This window comes from Ovis canadensis, chromosome 5 (assembly GCF_042477335.2).
Source record: "Ovis canadensis isolate MfBH-ARS-UI-01 breed Bighorn chromosome 5, ARS-UI_OviCan_v2, whole genome shotgun sequence".
NCBI classification, from domain to species: domain Eukaryota; kingdom Metazoa; phylum Chordata; class Mammalia; order Artiodactyla; family Bovidae; genus Ovis; species Ovis canadensis.
In genome coordinates, this window is record NC_091249.1 from 68,011,640 (window position 1) to 68,023,766 (window position 12,127).

General features: G+C 41.2%; 1 protein-coding gene across 1 annotated transcript in view; it reads left to right on the top strand.

Moving 5' to 3' along the window:
* Positions 1-223: 223 nt before the first annotated feature.
* The window catches only part of KCTD16 (potassium channel tetramerization domain containing 16), a 319,267-nt gene continuing 307,363 nt past the window's right edge, over positions 224-12,127 (top strand). Inside the window, exon 1 of the mRNA XM_069592326.1 lies at positions 224-1,236. Coding sequence (XP_069448427.1) covers positions 405-1,236 — 832 coding nt within the window. The 5' untranslated portion in view covers positions 224-404. The remainder of the gene's footprint in view (positions 1,237-12,127) is intronic.

The window sequence follows — 12,127 nt, forward strand, 5'->3', positions numbered from 1 at the left end:
TACCTCCCTCTCCTCTCTCCAGCAGTCTCTTTTTTTCTGACTCATGCTGTGTTTGAGGAAATAATTTTCTCTCTTTTCCTGCAGACAGACCTCTCAGTAACTGGGGACCTGACCGGCCTTGCCTACTGAGCTTGGGGGAAAACTGGATGCAGATGAGTTGATTATATTCCATGAAGTCATAGCTCACCACCTGCCAGGGTTTAAACTACTTCTGTAGCATCACTTCACCTGTGGACTCTGAAATTTTGCTTTGTTGGGGGAAAAAAAACTGGGGTAAGAGGAGGTTGTTTTTAACAAGTTAGCATCCTCTCCCTCCCTTATAAGTTGCTGCAAAGGATCAGGCTGTGACTCCATTGGATCGCTCCTTCACATCAAAATAGGAGAAGAGAAAGAAGAAAGGGACCATGGCTCTGAGTGGCAACTGTAGTCGTTATTATGCTCGAGAACAAGGGGCTGCAGTTCCCAACTCCTTCCCTGAGGTCGTGGAGCTGAATGTTGGGGGTCAAGTTTATTTCACTCGCCATTCCACATTAATAAGCATCCCTCATTCCCTCCTGTGGAAAATGTTTTCCCCAAAGAGAGACACAGCTAACGACCTAGCCAAGGACTCCAAGGGAAGGTTTTTCATTGACAGAGATGGATTCTTGTTCCGTTATATTCTGGACTATCTCAGGGACAGGCAGGTGGTCCTGCCTGATCACTTTCCAGAAAGGGGAAGACTGAAAAGAGAAGCTGAGTACTTCCAGCTCCCAGACTTGGTCAAACTCCTGACCCCCGATGAAATCAAGCAAAGCCCAGATGAATTCTGCCACAGTGACTTTGAAGATGCCTCCCAAGGAAGTGACACGAGAATCTGCCCCCCTTCCTCGTTGCTCCCTGCTGACCGCAAGTGGGGTTTTATTACTGTGGGTTACAGGGGGTCCTGCACCATGGGCAGAGAGGGGCAGGCGGATGCCAAGTTTAGGAGAGTTCCCCGGATTTTGGTTTGTGGAAGGATTTCCTTGGCGAAGGAGGTCTTTGGAGAAACTTTGAATGAGAGCAGAGACCCTGACCGAGCCCCAGAAAGATACACATCCAGATTTTATCTCAAATTCAGGCATCTGGAAAGGGCTTTTGATATGTTGTCAGAATGTGGATTCCACATGGTGGCCTGTAACTCCTCAGTGACAGCATCTTTCGTCAACCAGTATACAGATGACAAGATCTGGTCAAGTTACACTGAGTACGTCTTCTACCGTAAGTACAGAGTGTTCTTGTTGTTTTCCATGTGTATGGATTTGTTTAATAGATATATATGTATATATGGTCTGCGTGTTCAGTCTATGTCTAAGGAATGCTGTTTGGGATTTTTATTTTATTTTTTTAACTCTTGAGGTATAGCTAGAAGATTAGAGGTTATAATCAGCTTTCATGTTTTACCTAAGGTAACTTTTGTTTTCCCAATCAACTCACAGACTATTTAAAGGCCTCAAAATGACAGTATACAAATGATATTGGTATAGATAATATGTGAAATGAAAATAGATATGTGTGTCTGTCAGATATTGAACTGTGAAGATAAGGCAATGATGAGAACTTGGCTGTTGGGTCATGGGAGTTCGGTAGGCTCAGAGTGGCTGAAGTGCTGCTGACTGTTGTCTTATCTGAACTTTGGAGTCTGTTAAGCTGGTTTCTGAAGACTGGCTTTCATCAGGGACGTTGAAAGCAAAATGGATGTTGCACTGAATGACGTGATCTTGGCTAGATGGCAGTACAGACTGATGAAAGACCCCTTCCCCCCCCCCCGACCCCAAGTCTGCAATTTGCCTGCCTAGGCGTTCACGAATTTGTGATTTGATTCCTTAGCAATTTGTACTGAGACTTGAGTTGCACTGCAGACTTAATTAAGCTGAGCTGCATTTAGGATTCACCCAAAAGGAATGAATCCTTGAGAACTGTCAATCACACACAGTCAGCTTCAGATAAAGGAGGTGATAGAATCACTGGCATAAGAGGAAACCAGAAGAGAAAAAAATAAAGGAAACAATTGTACTGAAGTCTTTATAGTAGAGTTTCTTAGAGTCAATCCAGTTGTTTAAATGACAATTTACTGTACAGAATGCCTTATTTTAAGAATTACTGTAAATTAACCATAAGCCATTGATCTCTGGGAGGAAAGCAATCAGTCAGTCTGTAAAGTTCAGTGCTTGATGAACTGCTGATTTTCAACAGGTCTGGGAGCTGGGTGAAGTGCATTCCATGAGAAATATGTTTCCAGCTTTTCCCTATTCTTATTTTAAGGCAAATCCATAAATTTTGAGGATTGAAATATCTAAATGTCTCTACACGTTAAGGTTTGACTGAATCTGTTGGACTGAGTTTTGCCTACAGTTGTGTTTATTCCTTTGGAGATGATGTTGGGAGCCTTGGTGACAAGGCCTGCAGGAAGCCAAGTTGTTTTGTACTGGGTTATCACAGATTTGGTTTTTAGAAGTGAAAACACATGGATTGTATAGAAAGAACAGCCTGTGGAGAAAAGTGGAATCATCTAGCAGTTCAGTCGCATTCTGATGTTCTGTAACAAACATTATTTGGCTCAATACCCCTATCTATGGCTGTTATCTATAATCTATACGTTTCCCTGTGTTGGGGCTTAGTGGCCAGATTCTGCTTTCTTCCTTCTGGTGAGTTTTCCATTAGCGTAGAGATAAAGCTTTAGCTTTTTAGCTTTCTATAAAGGAATATGACATTATCTGTGACTCTGTAGAACAGACATCTTCTAACTTGGAAAAAAAATGCATCATTGAATTTAAATCTAGTTTTGTGATAGTCACCTGTTCCCCAATTTCTAGTATTTGAAAACGGCCTCTTAAGAAACTTTAGTCAAACAGAAGAAAACATATCAGTCATACCCCCTCAAAAAGACCACACTTGATTCCAATCACTTGCTCATCTAAATGAGACTTAGAGCCTGAGTTGCCTGCTAGTTCAGTGACATTTCTGTGTTTATCAAGGACTCATCTGTATAATACTAAGCCCTCTGTAGATTGCTCCAGACAGACTCTGTTCTCTAATCATATAATCACTTCCTTTTTTTGTTGGATTGCTGAGAGGATGCCAGGGAGGAGGTTGCTCTTCATTACTCCATGGACAGACTAGCACAAATATGCAACAACTTCATATTGCACAGCACATATACTGCATATGATATACTTGCTCTTTGTACCCAACAACCAGAGCTAAGTGTTAACTCTTCCTCAGTCTCAGGATCAATAAAGCTGACAGCTGGCTTTCTAGGGTGCATGACAGCTTCCGTGCAGCTGCTTAGCCATAATTATTTAATTAGAAGCTGCCAACTGTGCCTCTATAAGCATTAATTCATCAAGCTGTTGTGCTTGGGTTAATGGGCCAAAACTCTGGGAGGTGCTCTAAAGCAGGGAATTGCCTGTATGCAAAGATGCCCCAAGCCCTGCCAGTCAACCAATCGCCAACCCCTAGCCACTGCATACACTGCAGAGGGCATGGAGCCCAGAAACCACCACCTGCCTGCCATCCAGGTTTGAAGGGCAGTGGTCTGAAGAGCAGTATGTGTCTCAAGGAGCACTTCCTCCATTTTTTTTTTTAAAAAAACAACCAACCAACAGCAAAGGTGTTCTTTGTAGGGGATCCCAACTGCCTCCTAGGTTATAAAAATATCTGTAGATAAAGATATAGATATGTGGTGACAAACTTCCTAGTTCCAAGGAATGAACTCCAAGAAGTAAGACTCTTCTAATAACCAAGGGATAATGCAGAATCACTTCGCCTGGATCCATATCACAATAAAAATGAACAGCAAGAAATTAATACATTGTATATGGTGGTTGACAGTCATGAGGAGAGACCCCTTCTTCCTCTGTTTGCTTAATTTTCTTCTAGATTTTCCAGGGAGATCTGTCAGTTATTAACAGGTTAGATTCTTACCTCATTCAGTCTTCATGTAGGCCTAGAATTGATGATCAACATCAAGTAGTTTTGACTGACTGTTTAATGTAAAACTAGAAAAAAATGTCAAGAGATGTTTGTGTGTGTTCAACAGGGCGGCAAGAAATGTGTTTGTTTACACTGCTTATACACCAGAATACAATATGTGAGATACTATGGATTATGATTCACTTATCAGCAAGCAAGAAAATGTGAGTGGTATAAGAACATAGAAATGTCTGTCCTAGGATTGCCTCACAAAGTATTTTAATTGTTTTAACTTAAAACAACAAGAAGGTATTTTCCCCTCTTTCTCATCCAACTAGGTAAATAATTACCTCTGTTTTCTTTCCAAGTATTGTATGGAAGGCAATATAAACATCAGAAGATGACTTCTTGACTCACCTCCAGATGGAATGAGTTAAGTAATTTGGAAGACAGAAGTCCTGATATTGAATCAATAGCCATTCACACCACTTAGGAACAAAATCACAGGTGTATGGAAATAAATGCACCTCTTATTTAGAGCCCTCTTCCAATGCCCTAGTGAGAGGGAAAGTTGTTCTTTATTGGAGAAGATTATGTACATTTCCTTAGTCTTATTCCTATGAGTGAATTACTTTAGACAAATGCCTGAAAGCATTCAGATTCAAAGGCATTTGCCTCTAATAGAATTGTGATAACCTGACCACAAGTAGAGAGTTTCATTCATAACATCCCAAAACATAAACCGAGTTCTGTGAATCATAGAGACATCAATTCATTGCCTTTTCAATAGATTACTACTTGGAAGTGCATTTTAACCTTTTTTCTCTTTACTTGGTTTCCTTACATTCAAAAGATTGTTTCTACCAAAGTTTCTAAATTGCTTTGTATACATAGTATATATCTTCAGGGTGGTTGATTGAGATGGGGGTGTTGGACAAAAGTAGATTAGGAAATGATTTCTTAGAATTCTTCATGACCTTGTATTAGGAAGAAATGGTTATTCTAGCCATTGTAACTTACCCAGGGTTGATTTTAAAACTTATAAAAGGGTGAGTTTTTAAAGGAAAACAGGCAGAAAAGCATCTATCTTGAAATAATTCTAGCTTTCTTTTTCCTTGTTCCTCAAAATTTACCAATGATGACTTCAATTTTTATTGTCCATAGAAATATGGACAATAAAAATTGATGTTGGCACATTCAAAATGAAGACACAGAACAGCAAAGTCCAAATCGTGAAGGTCTGGTGTTTACCTGCTGCTGCTAAGTCACTTCAGTCGTGTCCGACCCTGTGCGACCCCATAGACGGCAGCCCACCAGGCTCCCCTGTCCCTGGGATTCTCCAGGCAAGAACACTGGAGTGGGTTGCCATTTCCTTCCCCAGTGCATGAAAATGAAAAGTGAAAGTGAAGTCGCTCAGTTGTGTCCGACTCTTCGCGACCCCATGGACTGCAGCCCACCAGGCTCCTCCGTCCGTGGGATTTTCCAGGCAAGAGTACTGGAGTGGGGTGCCGTTGCCTTCTCCGGGTGTTTATCCACCTCTCCTCTTTCTGTGATGTTTTTCTGTCTTTTCCATCTTAGATGCTCCCCTTTCCTCATGCTCCAGTCATTCCTGCTTTCAAGTTCTTTCTCTTTATGCCACAATCTAGATGTCAGTAAAGTTCTGTCCTGTCATTATGTGGAGGAGCTGGAAGGCTTTAAGCAAATACTGAAAATGTATTTGCTCCACTCATGACAAAGGTTGGAAACTGGGACGAGCATAACAAAGGGTTATGAACGTTCACTGAGTGCCCAAGGCTGGGAACGGATCACGAAGGGTCAATACGTCCGGCCTTGAGGGGTTCAAAGTCTTCCTTCTGACCACCTGTTTCTGAGAGCAAGGACTGTTGTTTCGTAATAAGACTCCCTTTAGAGTTTCGCCAAAGCTATGTTATGGCTTGGGCGGTAGGAACTGTATTTTATGCTTGAATGTTTTAATGTTTATTTGGAATGGCTACGTGCAAGTCAGCCTTATGCTCTAGTCCCTGAAAATTATAAAACTACACAATTGGATAATAAACTTTGTCAGTCCACTAGAGGCTGTCCCTGAGTGTCCTTTTCAGGGTGCGGTTCTCCGAGCCTTACACATTATATTTACAATATTTTCAAGGCATGGTGTTACTTTTTTCAGAGGTTTTTGTACATAAGAAACCTTTTAATGGTTGTTGATCAGGTGACTTTGTATCCCAAAGGGAGTGTTCTTAAGGCCTGTGCCTTCTCATTTTATAATTTATAATTTAAATGTATAACATAATCTAAGTATAAGGCTTCATCATGAAATCAGCCTAGACCCTGCTCGGGAGATATTGGCTGGTGATGATAAAGGACAGGGGCAGTGGGTATCGGTTTTTTCTTGTCTCTTTAAAATGCTGTTCTCTGACCATTGGGCTCAACGTAACAGTACTATAAACATGTTAGTTCTTCAGTCACTGCGTCATGTCTGATTCTTTGAGACTCCATGGACTTCCCTGTCCTTCACTATCTCCTGAAGTTTTCTCAGACTCATGTCCATTGAGTTGGTGATGCCATCTAATCATCTCATCCTCTGTCGACCCCTTCTTCTGCATGTTAGGAAAATATTCTATTATGTCATTTGTTTTCACTTTCATGCTAAACAGGGTATGTTACCTGAACCTGATTCCTTGTAAGAGATGATTTGAGTAGTTTCTTCCTAAGTCTCTGGCCTCCCTGAATGAATTTGGCAGCAAGAGGAATGTCAGTATGTGAGAAAAAAGGGGGAGAAATCTGTGATTGCCCCCAAGTCCCTTGATATGTTAAAACATATATGTGTATATATGTGTGTGTGGGGGGGTATGTATATATACGGTTAGAAAGAGAAGACCAAATGATTCTGACAGACTGATAAGATTTGGATCTTATCAAAGGAGTCATAAACAGAGAAAACACCTCCGAGCTCCATTTGGAGCACCTCCAAGCGCAAACCGTGGAGAGGGGTGACTGGACAGAGGAGAGAGTGCCGGTTCCATGCCCAGAAACAGTTCTTCTGAAAGCAGAGGTGATGTTCAATCTCTGCATCACAGCTGACTGTTGCTCTTTTCTTTGGTCTTTGCTCTAGCTTTCCTCAAATCCTGCATTTCTTGGCAAGTCAGCTAAAACATTTCAGTATGGAAATTTTCAAACACCCAAATGTAGAAACACCCAGCTCCAAAAGTTACAGTGACTATTCCCAGACTAATCTTGTTTCACATATCCCTACCTACTTTCTCTTCTGTTTGCACTGGATTATTTTGAAACAAATTTCAGGTATTAATCATTTCATTCCTCCATTAAAAACTATATGTTTCTAAAATAAAATGAATTTTAAAATGCATCACAGTAACATTATCGCATACAAAACAAATAGTACTTTGATATCTTCTGATGTCTAGTTGGTGTGCAAACTTTGATTCTCTTACAGTATTTTTTTTTTTTAAAGTTGTCTTGCTTGAATTAAGAGTCAAGTGAGGTACATCCATTACCTTTTGTATTCTTGGATACCCTGGGTCTCTGTGTCTGTGCGTGGGCTTTTCTCTAGTTGTAGTGAGTGAAGGCTACTCTCTAGTTGTGGTGTTTGGGCTTCTCATTGCAATGGCTTTTCTTGTTGCAGAGCACAGCTCTAGGCATGGGGACTTCAGTAATTGTGGCTCATGGGCTTAGTTGTTTCGAGGCATGTCGAGTCTTCCCAGAAGAGGGGATCGAACCTGTGTCCCCTGCACTGGCAGCTGGATTCTTATCCTCCAGGAAAGTACCACCAGGAAAGTCCCTATTTATTATCTTTTATTGCTGTCTATAAAAGAAAAAGAATATTGCATATGACATTACCACAAAGTGGCAAAAATCTTACATCTTTTTATTTCTCCCTTCCTTCCTCCTATCCCCCTTCACTCTTTTTCTCTCTCTCCTTTCTTTTTTTTCCTTTCAGTTTATTTGTTTGAAGAAACCAAGCTATTTGTCATGTCAAATGTCCGGCACTCTGGGTTTTGCTCATCCATCTCTATGATCTCTGTGATGTCAGTAACATATTTTTTCTTACCCCTGCATTTTCTGTAAATTTGTTAGAGCTCAACACCAGATTCTAAGGCTTGATCAGATTCAAGTTCAGAATTTCTTGCAAGAAATCTTCACAAGTGTTGGAAAGCCCCTTTTTATTTATTTATTTAGGATCTTGATTTCTTTTTTAATTTATTTTTTAAAAATTAATTTATTTATTTCAATTGGAAGCTAATTACTTTACAACCTTTCGGTGGCTTTTGCCATGCATTGACATGAATCAGCCACGTGTGAACATGTGTCCCCCTGTCCTGAAACCCCTTCCCAGCTCCCTCCCCACCCCATCTCTCTGGGTTGTCCCAGAGCACTGGCTTTGTGTGCCCTGCTTCACGCATCGAGCTTGCACTGGTCTTCTAGTTTACATGTGGTAATAAATATGTTTCCGTGGTATTCTCTCAAATCATCCCACCCTCGCCTCTCCTACATAGTCCAAAATTCTGTTCTTTACATCTGTGTCCTTTTACTGTCTTGCATATAGGATCATTGCTACCATTTTTCTGAATTCCATGTATATGTGTCAATATGCTATATTAGTGTTTCTCTTTCTGACTTATTTCACTCTGTATAATAGCATCCATCTCATTAGAACTGACTCAAATGTGTTCTTTTTTTTTAATAGCTGAGTAATATTCTATTCTGTATATGTACCACAACTTCCTTATCCATTCGTCTGCTGATGGACGTCTAGGTTGCTTCCATGTCCTAGCTGTTGTAAAGACTGCTGCAGTGAACATCAGGGTACTTGTGTCTCTTTCAATTCTGGTTTCCTTGGTGCGTATGCCCAGCAGTGGGTTGCTGAGTTGTATGGCAGTTCTATTTCCAGTTTTGAAAGGAATCTCCACACTGTACTAGTTTGCATTCCCACCAACAGTGTAAAATAAAAGGGTTCCCTTTTCTGCACACCCTTTCCAGCATTTATTGTTTGTAGACTTTTTGATGGCAGCCATTCTGACCGGTGTGAGATGGTACGTCATTGTGGTTTTGATTTCATTTTCTCTGATAATGAGTGATGTTGAGCATCTTTTCATGTATTTTTTTAGCCATCTGTATGTATTCTTTGGAGAAATGTCTGTTTAGTTCTTTGGCCCACTTTTTGATTGGATCATTTGTTTTTCTGGTATTGAGCTGCATGAGCTGCTTGTATATTTTGGAGATTAATTCTTTGTTGGTTGTTTCATTTGCTGGCAAGTCCATTTTTAATTTGCTCTGGCAGATTGAAATGCTATATGTTTTGGAAGCAAGGGAAGGACACCTTCTTATTGTTAGTTTTTTCGTAATTGTCATATAGGCAAATAACAATTGGGACCTATTCTCTCCATTGTTCAAGTTGATTCTGATGATATAGCAGGCCCGTGCTTTGCTTTCTCATCATCCAAGAACTGCCTGTGCCGTGCTTAGTTGCTCAGTCATGTCAAACTCTTTGCAACCCCATGGACTGTAACCCACCAGGCTCCTCCATCCCTGGGGATTCTCAAGGCAAGAATACTGGAGTGGGTTGCCATGACCTCTTCCAGGGGATCTTCCCAAACCAGGGATCAAACCCAGGTCTCTTGTATTACAGGCAGATTCTTTACCATCTGAGCCAGCAGGGAAGCCCTAGAACTTAGGATTCCATTGCTGTTCTTGTCACTACGCTGAGTTACCATCAGGAATGCAGTGAACCTACCAAGAAGGCTCCTGTTGACTGGGAGAGAGAATCATTTTTAGAATAGCCAGGGAAACTTTGCCTACTGGCTGTTCTAATTTTGCATTCTTGGATTTGTTCAACTGTGTGGAAACTCCACTGAACTTGTTATATATGTTTCCCAAACCTCTCCGTGTATTCCTTATCTCAGTAAATGGTTTCATCAGTTGCCCAGTTCCCCAGGGAAGAATAAAACCTGAGTGGCTCTTCTTTCTCCCTTACCAGTTCTCCAAACTCCAATTTCTATTGTTTTTTTTCCGTCATCCACCTCAAATCCATCCATTTCTTCCTGTCTCCACTGATGCTACTGTGGCCCAGGCCACTGGTATTGCTTTTCTAGACTATTACAAAGAAAATAAAATTGTCCTTCCCATCCATGTCTGTTGTGATCCCCTTTGGGTCTTTTCTTCCTGCTGCAGATATGGTGAGATTTCTAACGTGTGAGTCTGACCCCATGTCACTTCCTAACATGAATCACAGCTGTTCGTGTTATGACTTCTGCTTCTGTCCCTTGCCTTTTCTGTTGCCCTCCCATCCCTTGCGTTTTTAACCTCAGATCCTGAATGCTGTTATACACTTGGTTCTTCAGTTTTGTATGTAATGTTCCCTCTGCCTGGAACTATGCCTCCACCTGCTTTGATTAAATACTTCAGGTCCCAAATCTACAGGTTCCTTTTATGGGAAGCTTTTCTAGTGCACCACATCTAGATTAGGTACCTCTTATATTTGCTCCAAAGGACCCTGTTTTCTTTTACCATGACACAAATAATACTGCGTTATACCTGCTTATTTAACTGTTTCTGTAACATTAGATAGGAAGTCTGTGAAGGTGGGAACTGTCAGTTACATTCCTTGTGATACACCTGGCCCAAAACCTGCAAAACTGTAGGCACTCATAAATATTTCTCAAAGAAGGAAACTAAATGCCCATTGCAGATCCCTTGGAGGAGGGCACAGCAACCTACTCCAGTATTCATGCCTGGAGAATCCCATGGACACAGGAGCCTGGTAGGCTACAGTCCACTTGGCCGCCAATTCAGATACTACTGAAGCGACTGAGCACATACTCATATATATATATATATAATGTATATTTTATTTGCTTTACAATGTTATGTTAGTTTCTGCTGTACAACAGCATGAATCAGCCATAGGTATGCATATATCCCCTCCCTCTTGAGCCTCCCTCCCACCCACCCCTCCCCCATACCACCCACCCCTCCCCCATACCACCCACCCCTCCTCCATCCCACCCCTTTAGGTCATCACAGAGCAGACTTTTATGGTCATACAGGCCACTGTCTTGAATCTACAATTACATCATCTCTTAAAGAAGAACTGGAGAGCAGTGATGGTGTGATTGCCCTGATGTGATTAGTAGTAATGATGGCATTTCCTGACTTGCCCTGAGTCCTAAGGGCAGGGCATCTTGCAGGGAGAATTCCATTTTGTATGTAAAGTGCTTAGCCTAGCTCTTAGCACCTGCACAGACATTCTAGCTCCAGGGAACTGAGAAAAACACTTCCCAGCAGCAAAGTCTCCTGTGGTTTCCTTTTAGTTGATGCACCCAAGCAGGAGCAAATTGAAGCTGGGGTGGAGCCAGGGTTTAAGGAACAACCCAAGGAGAGACTTGGGATTCAGAAAAGTGCTGCAAAATTGAGAGGGATCTGCTAGAATGCAAAGTGTGCTATGAGGATGACTAGTTGGCCTTCTTAATCTTCTTACTGCCAAGGAATTCTACTTCCCCCCTCCCTCCATTCTTAGCTCCTTAGTGATCAGAGGCAGAGGCAACGTGAAATGGTGGTTGAGAGCCTGGGTGTGGGAGCCCAGACTGTTTGAGTTTGAATCCCTACCTGTTTGATTGCTGGCAAATCACTTGACTTTGTGCTTTAGTTTCCTCACCTGGAAAATGGAGACGGTAACAGTGGTGCTTGCCTCAGTGTGGTTACGAGAGAATTGAATGGGTTGCTATATAGGAAGTGCTGATGACAGCTCCTGTCACCCAGGCAATGCTAAGGAAATGTTAGTAAGTAATTTCAAGGACCTCTGAGAATGACAAAATACAGGTCCTTCCTGTAAATAACTCACCTGATTCTTTTTAATAGTCTTCCTGGATACTCTGTCCAGTCTGTTGATTCTATGCATGTTAAAAAAAACCAACAAACAAACAAGAAAAAACCAAAACAAGCCAAAGCATCTAGAAGTGACTTTTAAAGAGGAAATTCAAGCTACGGATTTTAATTGAACCTGAATAAACATAAAAATAAACCCTTCGAAAGCTTCCAATTCCAGTAACTCTTTTCTTCCCTTTGTTATTCCATAATGCAAGTCATTAATAATGGCTTTTCTCCCCACCTTATTTTCAATGTGTGGTTTTCCAGAATCTAGGAGAATATATGGTAGAATTTAAAATTAAGAATATAATTT